The following is a 13579-nucleotide window of genomic DNA, read 5'->3' on the forward strand; positions in this document are numbered from 1 at the left end:
GCCAGGAGAAGGAAAAGCAAACATCAAGAATTCAACTGTATACCAAAACAAAACAGAGAGAAACCCACCCGGATCTGATCTCCATCACCTCATGCATTCATATGCTGCAGCACAGCACGGCTGACACAAAGTTTCAGGAACAGCATGACAATAATGAGGGAAGAGCAAGACACTACCTGAAAAGCAGCTTCCTCCCCAGGGAGTTAAAACATTTTCTGCATTATCATACCATCAAAATTGCATCTTCAAACTAGGATGGGACAAAGAATCATTGTTCATGAAGCCTGTGCAGGGGATAGCTCGCATCTTCAAACAAGTTAATCTCCTGGGCATGTTTCCCCACCATTCTCAGCAGCAGATCTCTCCTTTTCAGGATGGGCATCACATCACAACATTTAAGCAATATGCAATTTGTTGACAAAGAGAAATGGCACCGAGGAAACATTTCAGCTGCATTCAAGACTGGGGTTGGATTATTTTTCTGTTTGTTTTTCTAGACATGATTTGGCAGCTGCAAGCAAAAAGAAGAGCCAGGATCATGTGAATGTCCCCTCTCTGGGAGGAGCGCAGCCAAAGGCTGCAGGCAAGCCACGCTCTCCATGTCACTGTGCTCACAGCACACTGGAGGAAATAATCCTGCATTAATAGGGCAGCAGATCACAGGGATCAAACAGGCCTCTTCTGTTTCTACCCTAGCTCATGCAAAAAACAAAAACAAAAAAACCCACCAAAAACAAACAAACAAAAAAAACAACAGGTGCAAATGCAGCAGAAAAAAGGATATGCCATCAGCCACCGTGAAAAAAAATCCACTCCCACTTATTAGAATATAGAGCTGTGCCACACAGGGTAATGGTTAATTCAGGCTGTTTTATAACTGGAAGAACCCAAAGAAGACGGGCGTTTATGGCTCCCTCTACAAGGAAAAGGGGCCATAACTCACAGCTCCTTCGGAATTACGCTCTGCAAAACCTTGAGAGCGAGATCCCGCAGAGCGCTCTGCGGCGGGGGCCAGGACCCAGCAGTGGCTCAGCACCTTCCCGGCTGTGACCCGAAGCCACCAGCTCTCAGGGCTTCAGCCTGAAACACAGGGGGAAAGAAGGGGAAGTCCAATGCAAGTTCAAGCCTAGGGGATCAAACCATACCGCAGCCTCAGCTTCTTGCCTGCCCAGGAGGTAGTGCCCCTGTCCCGCAGGCTGTTTCCAGGGGACCAGCATTGCCCTCTACTGGCCTCTTCGTAACTCGTGGTTAAGACCAGTAACAAACTGGTCTTAAATCAGAGGGAGTCAGAAGGAGCTCAGATCCCTGCTTTCATCCCCCACGAAGCCTTCAAACACGAAGCTTGCTCGAGGGCGAGTGGTGGGCTCCAGAAACAGTGGAGCATCTCCCCCACTTCTGCTGTGGCACCTGTGACCAACTTCTGAACTGGCACGGGCTTGGTCGAGAGAAATGGGCCCTCGTTTGCATGTTAGCCACAGCTTATCGTCAAGCGGAACCTCTTTCTGCCATTAGACGTGAAACCAGCTGAGTGCAGGCTCTCACCCGTAAGTGCCAGGGTGTTCACACGGTGACAGTTTACCTCTCTCATCTGTAATTAATCTTCCAAATCTCTGTACGATGCAGACATTCGCAGTAAAAAGGACCAAACTCTTTGGAGTCTCAAAGTCAGTGAACGTTCAGTCAGTCTTTATTTTATTCTGACAGCTTCCTGTATCCCAGAGACAATACTAAGACCCAGGACGTTAGCAGGAATTTTTTCCCAGAGTTTAGTCCAATCACAATAAGGAAAATAAAAATGGCACATTACCAAAAAAAAAAAAAAAGGTATTTAACACAAACATATTACATTTAAAATAGACATTATTTTGCCTCTGTCCTCCACAGACCCTTTTAATATAATTAGCCTGTGGCACAAACAGAAAAAAATCACTCGAGCACCCACCAAACCAACCCTCCCTACTTTGAGTTCACAAATTAAACCCGTCCAGCCAGGTGAGCCACTGGAGGAGCCAAGCAAGGAGAAAAGCAAGCATTAAATCACCAAGAAAAATGCCTGGAGTGAGTTGCAAAAGCAGTAAGACCAAGACCAAAGCGTGGCTCAATGCACACGTGTGAAGCCATGAGGCACAAAAAGCAGCTACTTTGCTTTTCTAACAGCAAAAGGGAACGAGGAGAAGCCAGACGTGGGGCTGTCCTGCCCCGCCGTGGGCCAGCGTGGCCCCATCAACCCAGACATCACTCCACAAAGGGATGAGCATCAAGGAGAAAATCTGCCAGCCCAGATCCTGGAAAACACAGAGGCACCAGACTCTGCACGGGAGGTCAGACACCCAGCTGCGCTGGCAGCATGGGGATCCTCAGAAAACTCTTTCTGTACGCCGCCTGGTGAAAACTTAGCCCCAGCAGGTAACCTGCTTCACTCAAGCCAAAGCAGGATTTCCTCCCCCATCTCCCTAGAGACTTGCCTGGAGCTCTCCAAGCCAATGAAGGTCAAAACAGAAGAAAACAAGTGCCCAGCCATGAGCCCGCTGGCTTGCCGGAGAGTAACCTGAATGCCTTCCTCCAGGGAACAGCCGCAGACAAGGGGTGGCTGGCACCCCTCTCGGGGCTCTCAGCAGCATCCCCATTTCCCCTTCCACAGTGTTTTGTGTGCTTGGATGTCTCCCTGCTCCCCTCTTCCACAGCCAGTGCTGCCCAGGCACAGCACAGGGAGCTCAGACCAGGGTCAAGGATGCACATCCGTAGCACAAAGATCAGGGATTTGCTGGTGCAATAACTAAGTTGCCTTGAGAGCATGAACACCTGTCTATTTTTTTTTATCTTCACCTTTTAATTATTATTTTAACTTGAGCACACAGCTGGGCACAACACAGAAGTACCCTTTGTCTAAAACGCCGACCTTCCACTCCTCTCAGCGATGTTTCCCTACTCGCATCACATCTGATCACCTCACGATTTTTTAAAAGCTTCTGCTTTACTCGTCAAGTAAAATAACACCTCTGAGGGGTCAGAACTCCAAAGCAGACACTGCCTATTAGTTGGTTGAGATGCCAGTATCATTTAGGAAAGCTGGTCCCAGAGGAAGCTGAAGTACACATTAACTCTCCTCCCCTGATCCAAACCAGGGGACCAGGGTATCTCCCGCTACAAACATCCCTTTCTCCACAGAACATATACAACCCATTGACCGCATCTGAGGGGAGGAGGACACAGTCGAAGCCCAGCGGGTTAGGAGCCCACCGCCGGCTGCTTGCTGGGCTGCGCATCACCCTGCTCTCACCCACGGCCACCCGCAGCGCAGGGACTGCCGTCCCCATCCGCAACGCCGCCTCTGCTTTTTCTGGAGAGCTGCACCACCAAGTGCTAAAGTTTTCCATCTCCCAATTGCTTCTCCCTGTGTTACTTCAGAATAAAACCGACCCCCACACTGAGCCAGTACCACGATGACCGGGATGGAGGAGCCTGTCCAAGCACCACTGCCGCAGACGCTGGGTTGGAGCCATCAACCCCCCACAGAGGCAATCTCGGAGGTCCCTTCGATGAGGAGAGGAAACAAAAAAGCCTGCGAGCTGCCGAGGGAGACGTTCATTCTATCGATTGTGTAAACTGTCAGTGGAGTGGCAACGAGCTTTTTTTTTTTTTTCTATCCCAGGGAATAATCCAGCCTGATAATTAGTACATAAGAGATAAGTGGAAAATGAGACATCTAGCGAGGGTGGTTCAAGCCTCCTCATGACATTGATAATGTGCAGATACATAGATCACTGTCGGGGCAAACCGCCACTGTGAGCCTGTGTCTTCCCATTGCCTCATCAATCCATCATCCGCTTAGCTACTGACACCTTGGCAGGCACACACCGCCAGCCCTGCATTTGAATTGCGAGGAGCAGGCTCCACCAGGGAATACAGATTTAAAAATCTAAGATTCAAATTTGTTTAAGTATTGTGAACAGCAATTCCCTTGCAAGGCATCTTCATTGCCCTTTTGCCAAGGGGGAACAGTTGGGTCTTTGTTAGAAGTACAAATTGCTTCTTAATGCAAAGGATAAAGCAGAGCCCAGGCACCTCCTTAGAATTCCTCCCGGCTCCTGCTAATGCTGCTGCATGTCAATTTTAATTTTTTTAAATTTAAACTGAGGGCTTTGTGTCTAAGCTCCATTTCGTCGGAGGGGAGGGGAGGAATAGTCAGAAAGGATTACGGATCCGGGGGGAATTGAGGATCCATAGCAATTATACTTCATTTGGGTCTCAGACACTGGTTTTAATCATATTCTAAATAGTACAAATCGACATGACATTAGAGATTGATAAGTGTCTAACACATGTACCTGGTTATGAACTCTGCTTCCCTCAGCTGGGGGATGTTTGAGGATGGGACGAAGGGAGGAATTGCTTTCTCTCTCTGACCCTCCTTTTCCAGCCAACGAGAAGACAATACCTACCGAGGACCAGGCAGGAGACAGAAGAGACTGTAAGAACTCGGTCATCGCTGGGCTACCCCAAAGTGGGGCTGGAACAAGTTTATCCCGACTGTGGTTCCCTTTCCTCCTGCAAAGTCAGGGCAGGGGCAAAGCTCCAGCCTCGGCAGAGCAGTTGCAGTCTGGCTCCCGCCTCTCCTACCTGTGAAACTGCACTAACGCTGCCGAGGGCTGTAAGCTGATAGGGAGGTAAGACCTTCAGGAGGGAAAAATGAAATGACAAGACGACAAAATGAAAGCAAGAGCTTTTGTATATCGACTTGGTTCTTTTCGCTTCAGCGAAGTAACCTGAATTCACCCAAACTGAAGAGGTTACCTACTGGGCAGATGATGAAAGATGCACCTCCTCACCAAAGGCTTAGAACCACACGCACTAGTCACACACCTGTGCACTTTTAAAAGCACACCGAGTGGCTGGGATTTACCGAGGACCAGCAGGAGAAAACCTTCGCAAGTGGTCTGACTCTGTCAGTCTTTGGTGAGACCCCCTTTTGTGCAGACCCACCGACAGTCAGGTGTGGTTTCCAACCCATACACGGACTGCAAGTGTGGGAGTTCAGACAGACTTTCTCTCCCGCTGCCTTCCTACATTAGTCAAGCGTGTTATAGAAACACGGCTTTCCATAATCGCCGATTAAACCGCTTTTCTTGCACTTCACTAACATCTGGATCAGGCTCGTACCCAGTAAATCTGTTTAGGAGATCTGCTCCACATCCCCACTTTCACCTCTTGATGACTGTGTGCCACCTTTTTAAAAAAAGCACACAAAGGTGAACCTTTTTTTCCTTTCCCTCTGCTTCTTCCCAGCCCCCTTGAATCATAATCAAGACCTAACCAGGGTGCGCCACCCTAACTTGAAATGCTGCTGCAATCCTCAAGGACTGGAGTGACCCCCCCTTTACCTCCCATCCTCCCATGGCACCACCGCAATGCTCCTTTGCAGCACTGGAAGAGACAGACAGCAAGAAGGCATTGTCTAAAAACATAATTTAATGTGATATTTTGGTGATTGTGGTCAACGACTGAATTCTTTTGCAGACAGGAACAGGTTTGACATTAATGACACCACCATTCACGCGAGCATCGCATTGCACAGAAAAGAAAAGTTTACACTTGACCCCATACAAACAAAGCAGCAGAGGAAAAAACAGTTATGGTCCAGTCGCACTTTGTGAATAGTTGAGCTGAAAATTTGCCATCATAATTAATACTCATTGACAAAAAAAAGTGACAGGTTCAAATTCCGTGTGCGGCACAGTCCGAACTCAGGGCTCTTTTATACCCCCCAGGAACCACTCGAGTTTCAAGCTGCCGAGTTCCTCGTGTGACGCACAAAACACCGAGGCTGACAAAGGGAGAGGGGGGTTCAGAGCAAATGGGGGAGAGTAAGGAAAGGGGACCGCTTTGTTTCACTTCTATTTCGTTTCCACAGGGGTAAAAGAAAAAAAAAAAACATACAAACTGATAATGGAGCTAAAGTGACCTGTGGAGACAGCAGACACCAGCAGGAACAGCGGCACAACGGGGTACAGAAACGCCAACCAGCCCCACATGTATCATTGGCAGGGCCAGTTGTGTCACGTCGCTTGTTTTGTGTTAATCGGGGTATAAAAGAAAGCCAGAGAAAGTGCTGTACTTATTGTTGTTGCCTCCGTGCGCTTTGCCCCCGTCCAGCTTGACGTACACCTCATCGCCGGAGTCCAGGTGCAGCACCACGCTGTTGCTGGCGTAGTCGTAGTTCTGGTCCGCGTCCTGGGCGATAGCACTGGCCCGCACCTGCCAACATAGCCAGGGGGTACATCAGCCCCCCAAAAACCGCTTCCCCAGCCCCTCCATCAGTCCTCCTAAGCCCCTCTTCCCCAGCCCCTCCATCATCCCCTGCAAGCCCCTCTTCCCCAGCCCCTCCATCATCCCCCCCAAGCCCCTCTTCCCCAGCTCCTCCGCTACTCCCGTGACCTCCCGCCCCCCCCAGCCCGGCAGGAAAGTTCGCAAGCCGGGAGTTGGGAGTTTGTCCCGGCTCTAAAGCTGCTCCCCGCGGCGCACCCCCGCTCCGACGGCGGGGAGGATGCTCCGGCTGCTCCTTTCCCCGGGAGCGGCGGCGGCCGGTGCCCGCGGGCGGCGCCGGGGCCGGGTAGGGGGGGGATGGTGGAGGGAGACCCGGGGTGGGGAGGACGAGCCGGAGGAGCGGCGGGGACCCACCTGCCCGTTCTTGCAGAGGTCGGCCCACATGCTGGTGCCGTCGCCGCCGCGCATGAGGATGTGGTAGGTGAAGAAGTAGATGCCGCGGACCTGGCAGGTGAACTTGCCGCTGGCCGGGTCGTAGTGGTTGCCCAGGTTGGTCACCACGTCGTCGAACTTGAGGACCTCGTAGCCCTCGTGGGGGCTCTTCAGCCCCACGTAGAAGGCGATGCGCGGCCCGCTGAAGGCGGCGCTCAGCCCGCCCGCCGCCTCGCCGCCCGCCGCCGCCCCGCCGCCGCTCCCGCCGCCGCCCGCGCCCGCCAGCGCCAGCCCGGGCAGCCCCGGCTTCCCCGCGTCGCCCCGCTCCCCCGGCGGGCCCCGCGGACCCGGCGGACCCGGCTCCCCCGGGGGTCCGCGGGGGCCCGGTTTGCCCGGCCGGCCCGGCTCCCCCTTGGGTCCCTGGACGAAGGGCGGCGGGGGGTTGGCGCCCAGGTCCTGCAGGGCCTCCACGGCGGCGGTGCTGCCGGGGCCGGGCGGGCGGCCGCCGCTGTAGGGGTCGCAGATCATGCGGCAGGTGCCCATCATCTCGTAGTGGGCGCCGCTCTCGGCGGGCGCCTGCAGCAGCAGCAGGGGTACGGCAACGAGCAGGGCGACGGCCATGGCCAGGGCGAGCCCGGCGGCGGCTAGCAGCCGCCTCCTCCGCTGCCAGAGCCGGGCGGCGACGGCGAGCAGGTCCTCCTTGCCGTGCGAGGCAATGGTGGCGCGGGGGGCCGGCCGCTCCCTGCGGGGGACGGCAAGAAAAGGCGGTGAGCCCCCCGCCGCCGGCGCCTCCCCGCCCGGCCCCCGCCTCAGCCCGCCCGCCGCCCGGCAGCTCGCCCCGCCATGCCGCCGCCGAGCGCAGCCGCCGCCGCCGCCGTCCCGCTCCGCTCCGAGGGGACGCGGCGCCCCGTCCGCCCGGCGGGGCTGGGCCGGAGCGGGGGCGTCTCCGCGCTGAGCGGGCGCCCGGTTCTGCCCCTCGCTCCCGCCGGGGGGGGATCGGGGGAGGGGGGAGCGGAACGGGGACACACCACACCACACACGAGGGACAGGATCGCCCGCCCCCGTCGCCGCCCCGACGGGGGGGGGGGACGCGGAGCCGAGCGGGGCGGGCGGACCCACCTGCGGGGCCGGGCGTGGGGCGCGGGGGGCCGGGGCGGAGCCGCCCGGGGGGGTGGGGGGTGGGGGCTCGGGGCTCCGCCGCTGCTGCGGCCCGCGATCTGTCCGTCTGGCGCTCGGAGTGGCGGTGGTGGCGCGGCCCCCCGGGCGGGGCGGGCGGAGAGGAGGGGAGAGGCGGCGGGGCGTCCCGCACACCCCCGACGGCTGGCACTGGTCGGGGGCGGGGGGGGGGACGACGACGGAGGGGGACAGACGCACTCCTCCTGCCCCACCGCCACCGGTGGAGTCCCTGCGTGTACCACCCAAACTGCGTCCCACTGAAACAGGGACGGTCGGGGACGCATCGCACTGTCGCCCGAAGCTGTTTCCTCCCTCCGTCCCTCCATCTCACCGTCCCTCCATCCCTCCCTGCCCGCGGCGGGACGGCCCCTGCGCGCTCCCCGGTCCCGCCGAGGTGAGCTCCTGCCGCCGCCGAGCTACACCGCTTTCTGCAGGGTCGGGGGGGCGGGGAAAGCCCCGAGCAGGCAGGAGGTTGCCCCGACGTGTCTCCCTTGGCTTCCTCAGCCCCCCCCCCGTCCAGCCTCGGCGGCCCAAAGATGAACGGGACGACTCCGTGGCTGGATATTGCTCGTCAAGACATCCAAGTGTAATTAAAGTGCGTTCCACCCGTCCCGATTTCCCCAAACCCGGCAGGGCTTGCCAGGTGGAAGGGGAGCCCTGGGAAAAAATACCTTTAGCAGAGTTTAGGTTGGGTTAAAGCACAGGTTTTTTGTAGGTTTCCCTGCGTAACGATGGGTCCAAATCAAGTGGGGTTTCCCTCAATCGAGAAATTGTGATTAATCGCCTTTGATTTTCTGAGTAAACGGTGGTAGTACAGCGGGAGCTGTTGCATTGTTAACTGCCTACAGGGATCTCCCCTCTGGAGAATAAATTGTGATTTTACCCATGCATCTCATAGCGGGGGGTTACGCACCCGTCCCGGAAAGAAGGGAGCAGCACAGTGATATTTCTTAAGGGCAACATTTCGGTGTCCTCCCCCGCTCCCTTGGTGCATAAGAAGGATGAATTTCCAGCGGGGTCACCAGGGTTGGTGGCAGTATGTTTTGTCTTAAAACGGGCAAAGCTGTAGGTTGACGGAAGCGAGCGGCTCAGCCTGATCCCATGCTTGTTGAAGCCGATGGCCTGGAGGCATCGTATGCAAATGGTGACATACACGCTTGTTCCAAAAACTGTAGAAATGCCCTAAAAGGACCTGGGAGTCTTTTGTTAGCTTCCTTGAAATTTAAGGAGGGGACATCAAGGCTTTCCCATCTGCAATGGATATACTTCAGGACCAGATCTCATCTCAGTTACGCCCTTGTGTGCATCCAGCATTTTTTTCCTGGAATTATTCAGGTTTTGCTCTGCTGCTGCTCAGATAAGGATTCATCCCTTGCCCCCCAAGTGTCTCTGATTTTTTATTGTTTTTTTTTCCACACCTATGTATTTGAAGCCGGTAGAGAAATTAATCTTTTAAATGAAAACCTTTCCCTGATAATTGTATAGATAGTCATATTAGAGTAACTAGGTCTCTTACTTAGCACAATGCAGCTAAATGTTTGAAGAGACAAGATTGTGACAAAGATGTAAGTCCTTTTCCTCTCCAGAATTACCAGTTGCATCCCACAGTGTTATTATAAGCCCCCACACTTGTCTAAAGCTTTGTAAAATGATTCTAATAGTTGTTTCTGTTACAGCCCTAGTATAATTTTCCATATATTAACTGTGCTAAATACAAATAAATGCACAAATAAATTACACTGCTTTGCTGATCATCCCTACTTAAGCTTCTGTTAATTTCCCTTTTGTTCTGGTATTTGTCACGAGCTCGGCTCTCCCCGTGTACGTGAATCCTTGCTATTCCCCTGGAGCTCTGCAAACCCCCCAAACGTGGCTTTTTAATCTCCTGTTTTCCAAAGGCAGCAGCCACACTGTAGCTTTTCTAACCCTTTTCTGAATAATTAAGTTCCTGTATCATTTGGGTTCTGTTGCAACTTCCCTATTTGCATTAACTCACTTTTATAATGAGGTGACCGGTGCTGGGAACTATATTCCAAATGGAGGTTCACCAGCCCCTTCTGCAAAGCCAGAATAATTTTCTGTGACGGGGTCTGTTATTCCCACGGATCAACAAGGACAGATGACGACGAAGAAACGCATTCTAACTTTCAGCAGGACGAGATTGGCACCATTCTTAACAAGGACAGTTGAGAACTTGAACAAGCAGGCAGAGAAGGTTACAGAGACATCAGTAGTTAGGCTGGGTCTCAAATTCTAGCAATTTTGTTTGGGAATAATTTAATTACTCCTCTGTGATGCGGTGAGATGGACCGATCACCTAGTTAATCCTTCCGTCAGTTTGCTTTAAGGTAAACACAGTGTGACTTTAATGTGTAACTCCAGTAGGATCTACGTTCCTGGAGACCTGCAGTTATGGCCTGACTGATGTAATGCATCTTCTGCCCCAAGAAGCAGCATCGTGATCGATGAGGCAGCCGGTACCACCCACTGATCCTACGCCAGTAAGTATTTAGGAATATAGTCACAAAAAGGTACATGGCAACACTCAGCTTACAATTCTGATACAGGCTGCTACTAGGCTGCTCTGTGCCTGCTTTCTCCACGCAGTGGGATGCACCGCAGCAGTACAAGGAGCAGGAAATTACCAAATCAGCTAATCAGGCAATGCCCTGCAGGGAGGTACCTTCCTTCGTTTGAGGTGACAAGTACCAAAGCCCCTCTTAAAATCAGGCGCTTCGCATCTGTCGTGGTTTCGGCCAAAATCCGCTACTGGGGACCTGGGGGACCCCAGATGGGACCAACAGATGCTCTCCTCTGCCCCTCTTCAAAGAGAGAGGCAGAGGAGGAAAAAGAGACTTATGAGTTTAGAAGGAACTAAACTACTGAACAAAATTGGTCCTGTTTTACCTCAAACCAGGGCAGCATCTTTCAAAAAGTGAGCCAGGGTGGTGCTCCATTGCAGGCTGCTCAGGGCTGGCAAGACTCAAGTGCCTCTGGGTGTGCCCAGAGAGAGCGGTAAAGGCACCCACAGAGCATCCCTGGTGAAACTCAGAGGGTGTCTGGACCTCAGCATTAGACGATGGGACGAGCAGGAGCTTTGGTGATTGGCCAAAGCAATAGTTAAGCACCTTAAAGCTTGTGTGGATCTGACTCAAAAGTCCATTTTCAGATGTGATGTAAAGACTCAGGAACCTGACCTCTCAGGAAAGTGTTTGACAGGTCAGGCATAATTCCGAAATTTAGACAGTCAAGAACCCAGACGCTTTGCACTGAAGCTCCAAAATTCCAGGGGCACATGAATTTCCATCAGTTACCTCCTCCTTAATTTCTATTTCAAGGCAGAGCCACTCAGCTGGGGATGCTAGTAACTCTCAAAAGATGTTTCTGCTCCACCAGATTCATCTCCCGCAGGCATTTCCAGAGAGGCCCTGCTGGATCTGGCCTCTCACTACTATCACATGCATTTGCCACTACATACAGAGGAATGGTGAGGACACCAACCTGAGATGTTGGAGACTTGTTCCAGTCTCTCCCCCTTTATCAGATTTGGAGCAGGTTTTTAGAACTACCTTTCCAGTCTTCCAGACAAATAGTCTCAGCCTTCCAGCTGCAGGGCGTTGTGAGTTGGATCTTCTTCAGCTCCTTCTCTAGGATTTATTCTGCTCTAAAAATAGTGAAATATTCACAGGGGCAGAGGAAGGAAGAATAATTCCACAGGCTGGTCAGGGCTCCCTCCGGAGAGACACGAAGCAAGCACGCCAGTGACTGACGGAGCTCAGGGCTGAGCTTTCAAACCACCCCTGTCCCCAAGGCTGAGCCACCTTCCGCAGCGTGGTCAGAGCCTGTCCATCCAAGAGGCAAACACAGGACACTCCTCAAGGCCGCGGCCATTTGTTTTTCACAGGGAGGTTGTCAGCAGGGTGCCAAGGAGGAGGTCTGGGTTCAGCTGAATTTGCTGCCTGAGAAACCCCAACCTGTGTTCCCTGCGAGGCTGCCACAGTCCTCCTGGTGCAAGCTACCCAGGGGAGATGGAGAGAGCAGGGAGGAGAGCACCGCATGCCCTTATGTTGAATCTGCTCCTCTTTGCATAAAAAGAATTAAAGATTTATTGAGCTAGGAGGAGAGGAAAGACCAAAGGTGAGTACAATTTTTAGTTTAGTGGTGAGAGCACCTACCCGATCCGGAGTTTCACTCTTCCTCCGAGAGCTGTTTGTGAATTCCAGCCAGGAAGGTGAGGTACAAGTGCAACGAGAAAGAGAGCGGGTGGCTCTGGCATGCACAATTCCTGAAGGACCATCCCAACTGCTGAGCTAAAGACTCTTCTGCACTGTCTCGCTTTTCTCTCAGAAGGTTTGCTTTTTTTCTCTTTTTTAACTACACATCCCCAGCACAAACTATGCTCATGAACTGAATGTGGTTTTCTCCACAGCCAACAAGAGCTGGACCATCCCCTGACCAAACCCATAACCCTGGCAGGACCCAGCAGGACCCAGACCCACTGAGGTGGTGGGGTTTCTGGGCACATGTGCAAGTTGACCATTGTACATTTGAGGTTCTTGGAGACTGAAGGTAGGTATCTCCACAGTTAGGTGCACTTAGGCTTGTACGGGAGCTGAGGGAACATTTTTATTTCAAATTTAGGTGCTTAAATTCTGCTTTAATCCCTTCTTTCAGTTCCTTTTTGGATTTGGCCCTTAACTTGAAAATGTAAGAAAAGACATGTCAGCTCAGACCTCTTATTTAGCAAAAAAATAAGGGCCATGAAGATGATCAGAGGGCTGGAGCACCTCTCCTATGAGGACAGGCTGAGACAGTTGGGGTTGTTCAGCCTGGAGAAGAGAAGGCTCCGGGGAGACCTTATAGTGGCCTTCCACTACTTAAAGGGGGCCAACAGGAAAGATGGGGAGGGACTCTTTCTCAGGGAATGTAGTGATAGGATGAGGGGTAATGTTTTTTAACTGAAAGATGGTAGATTTAGAGTAGATAACAGGAAGAAATTCTTTACTCTGAGGGTGGTGAGACATTGGCATAGGTTGCCTGGGGAAGTTGTGGATGTCCCATCCCTGGAGGTGTTCAAGGCCAGGCTGGATGAACAACCTGATGTAGTAGAAGATGTCCCTGCCCAGGGCAGGGGGGTTGGAACTGGATGATCATTAAGATCCCTTCCAACTCTAACCATTCTATGATTCTATGAAAAAAGTCACAGTCAAAGTAAGTCTATGGTGATGCTTCCCTGGTATTTCCTCTCACCCTCCAGCAATCCATGGCTTAAGCACTTCCTAAGCCATAGTAAAATACGTTTAAGAAGCTGAAATCATGATTATCCTGAGTAAAGGCACAGACCATGGGTCAGTACCCTCACCCATCCCAGTGAGTATCTTTGTTTTGCTATCTTTTGTCATGATTGCTGTAAGTTATGGATAACATTACCCTCTGATCTTCTGAAGTGCTTCATTCATTGCCTTTCTCACATCACAAGACTCACAGATATTTCTCACTGCCAGAATTAACTATCTGGAACTTCGTGTATTCAACAGCTAGTAAAACATAATATATATGGTCCTTACGCTAAAACGTTCACATTTCTTGCTGAAAGCAAATTTGAACCTGTTAATGTTCAGAATGCGTATAATATTATTTCCATTCACAAAATATAAAAGATAACGATACTGATTATTTTTGCTTAATGGAGGGAAAAGTTTAGAAA

At 52.3% G+C, this 13579-nt stretch overlaps 1 protein-coding gene across 1 annotated transcript; it reads right to left on the reverse strand.

Moving 5' to 3' along the window:
• Window positions 1-6075: 6075 nt before the first annotated feature.
• Window positions 6076-7431, reverse strand: C1QL2 (complement C1q like 2; the record flags this gene model as incomplete). The annotated part of the gene is made up of 2 exons (XM_082483660.1): window positions 6679-7431; window positions 6076-6255 (listed from the first exon to the last, which is right to left on the reverse strand). The coding sequence occupies exons 1-2, from the start codon at window positions 7315-7317 to the stop codon at window positions 6076-6078; spliced, it is 819 nt and encodes a 272-aa protein (XP_082339786.1). The 5' UTR covers window positions 7318-7431.
• Window positions 7432-13579: the final 6148 nt, after the last annotated feature.

The sequence above is a fragment of the Vanellus vanellus genome (genome assembly GCF_965231255.1).
Source record: "Vanellus vanellus genome assembly, chromosome: 5".
Lineage (NCBI taxonomy): Eukaryota > Metazoa > Chordata > Aves > Charadriiformes > Charadriidae > Vanellus > Vanellus vanellus.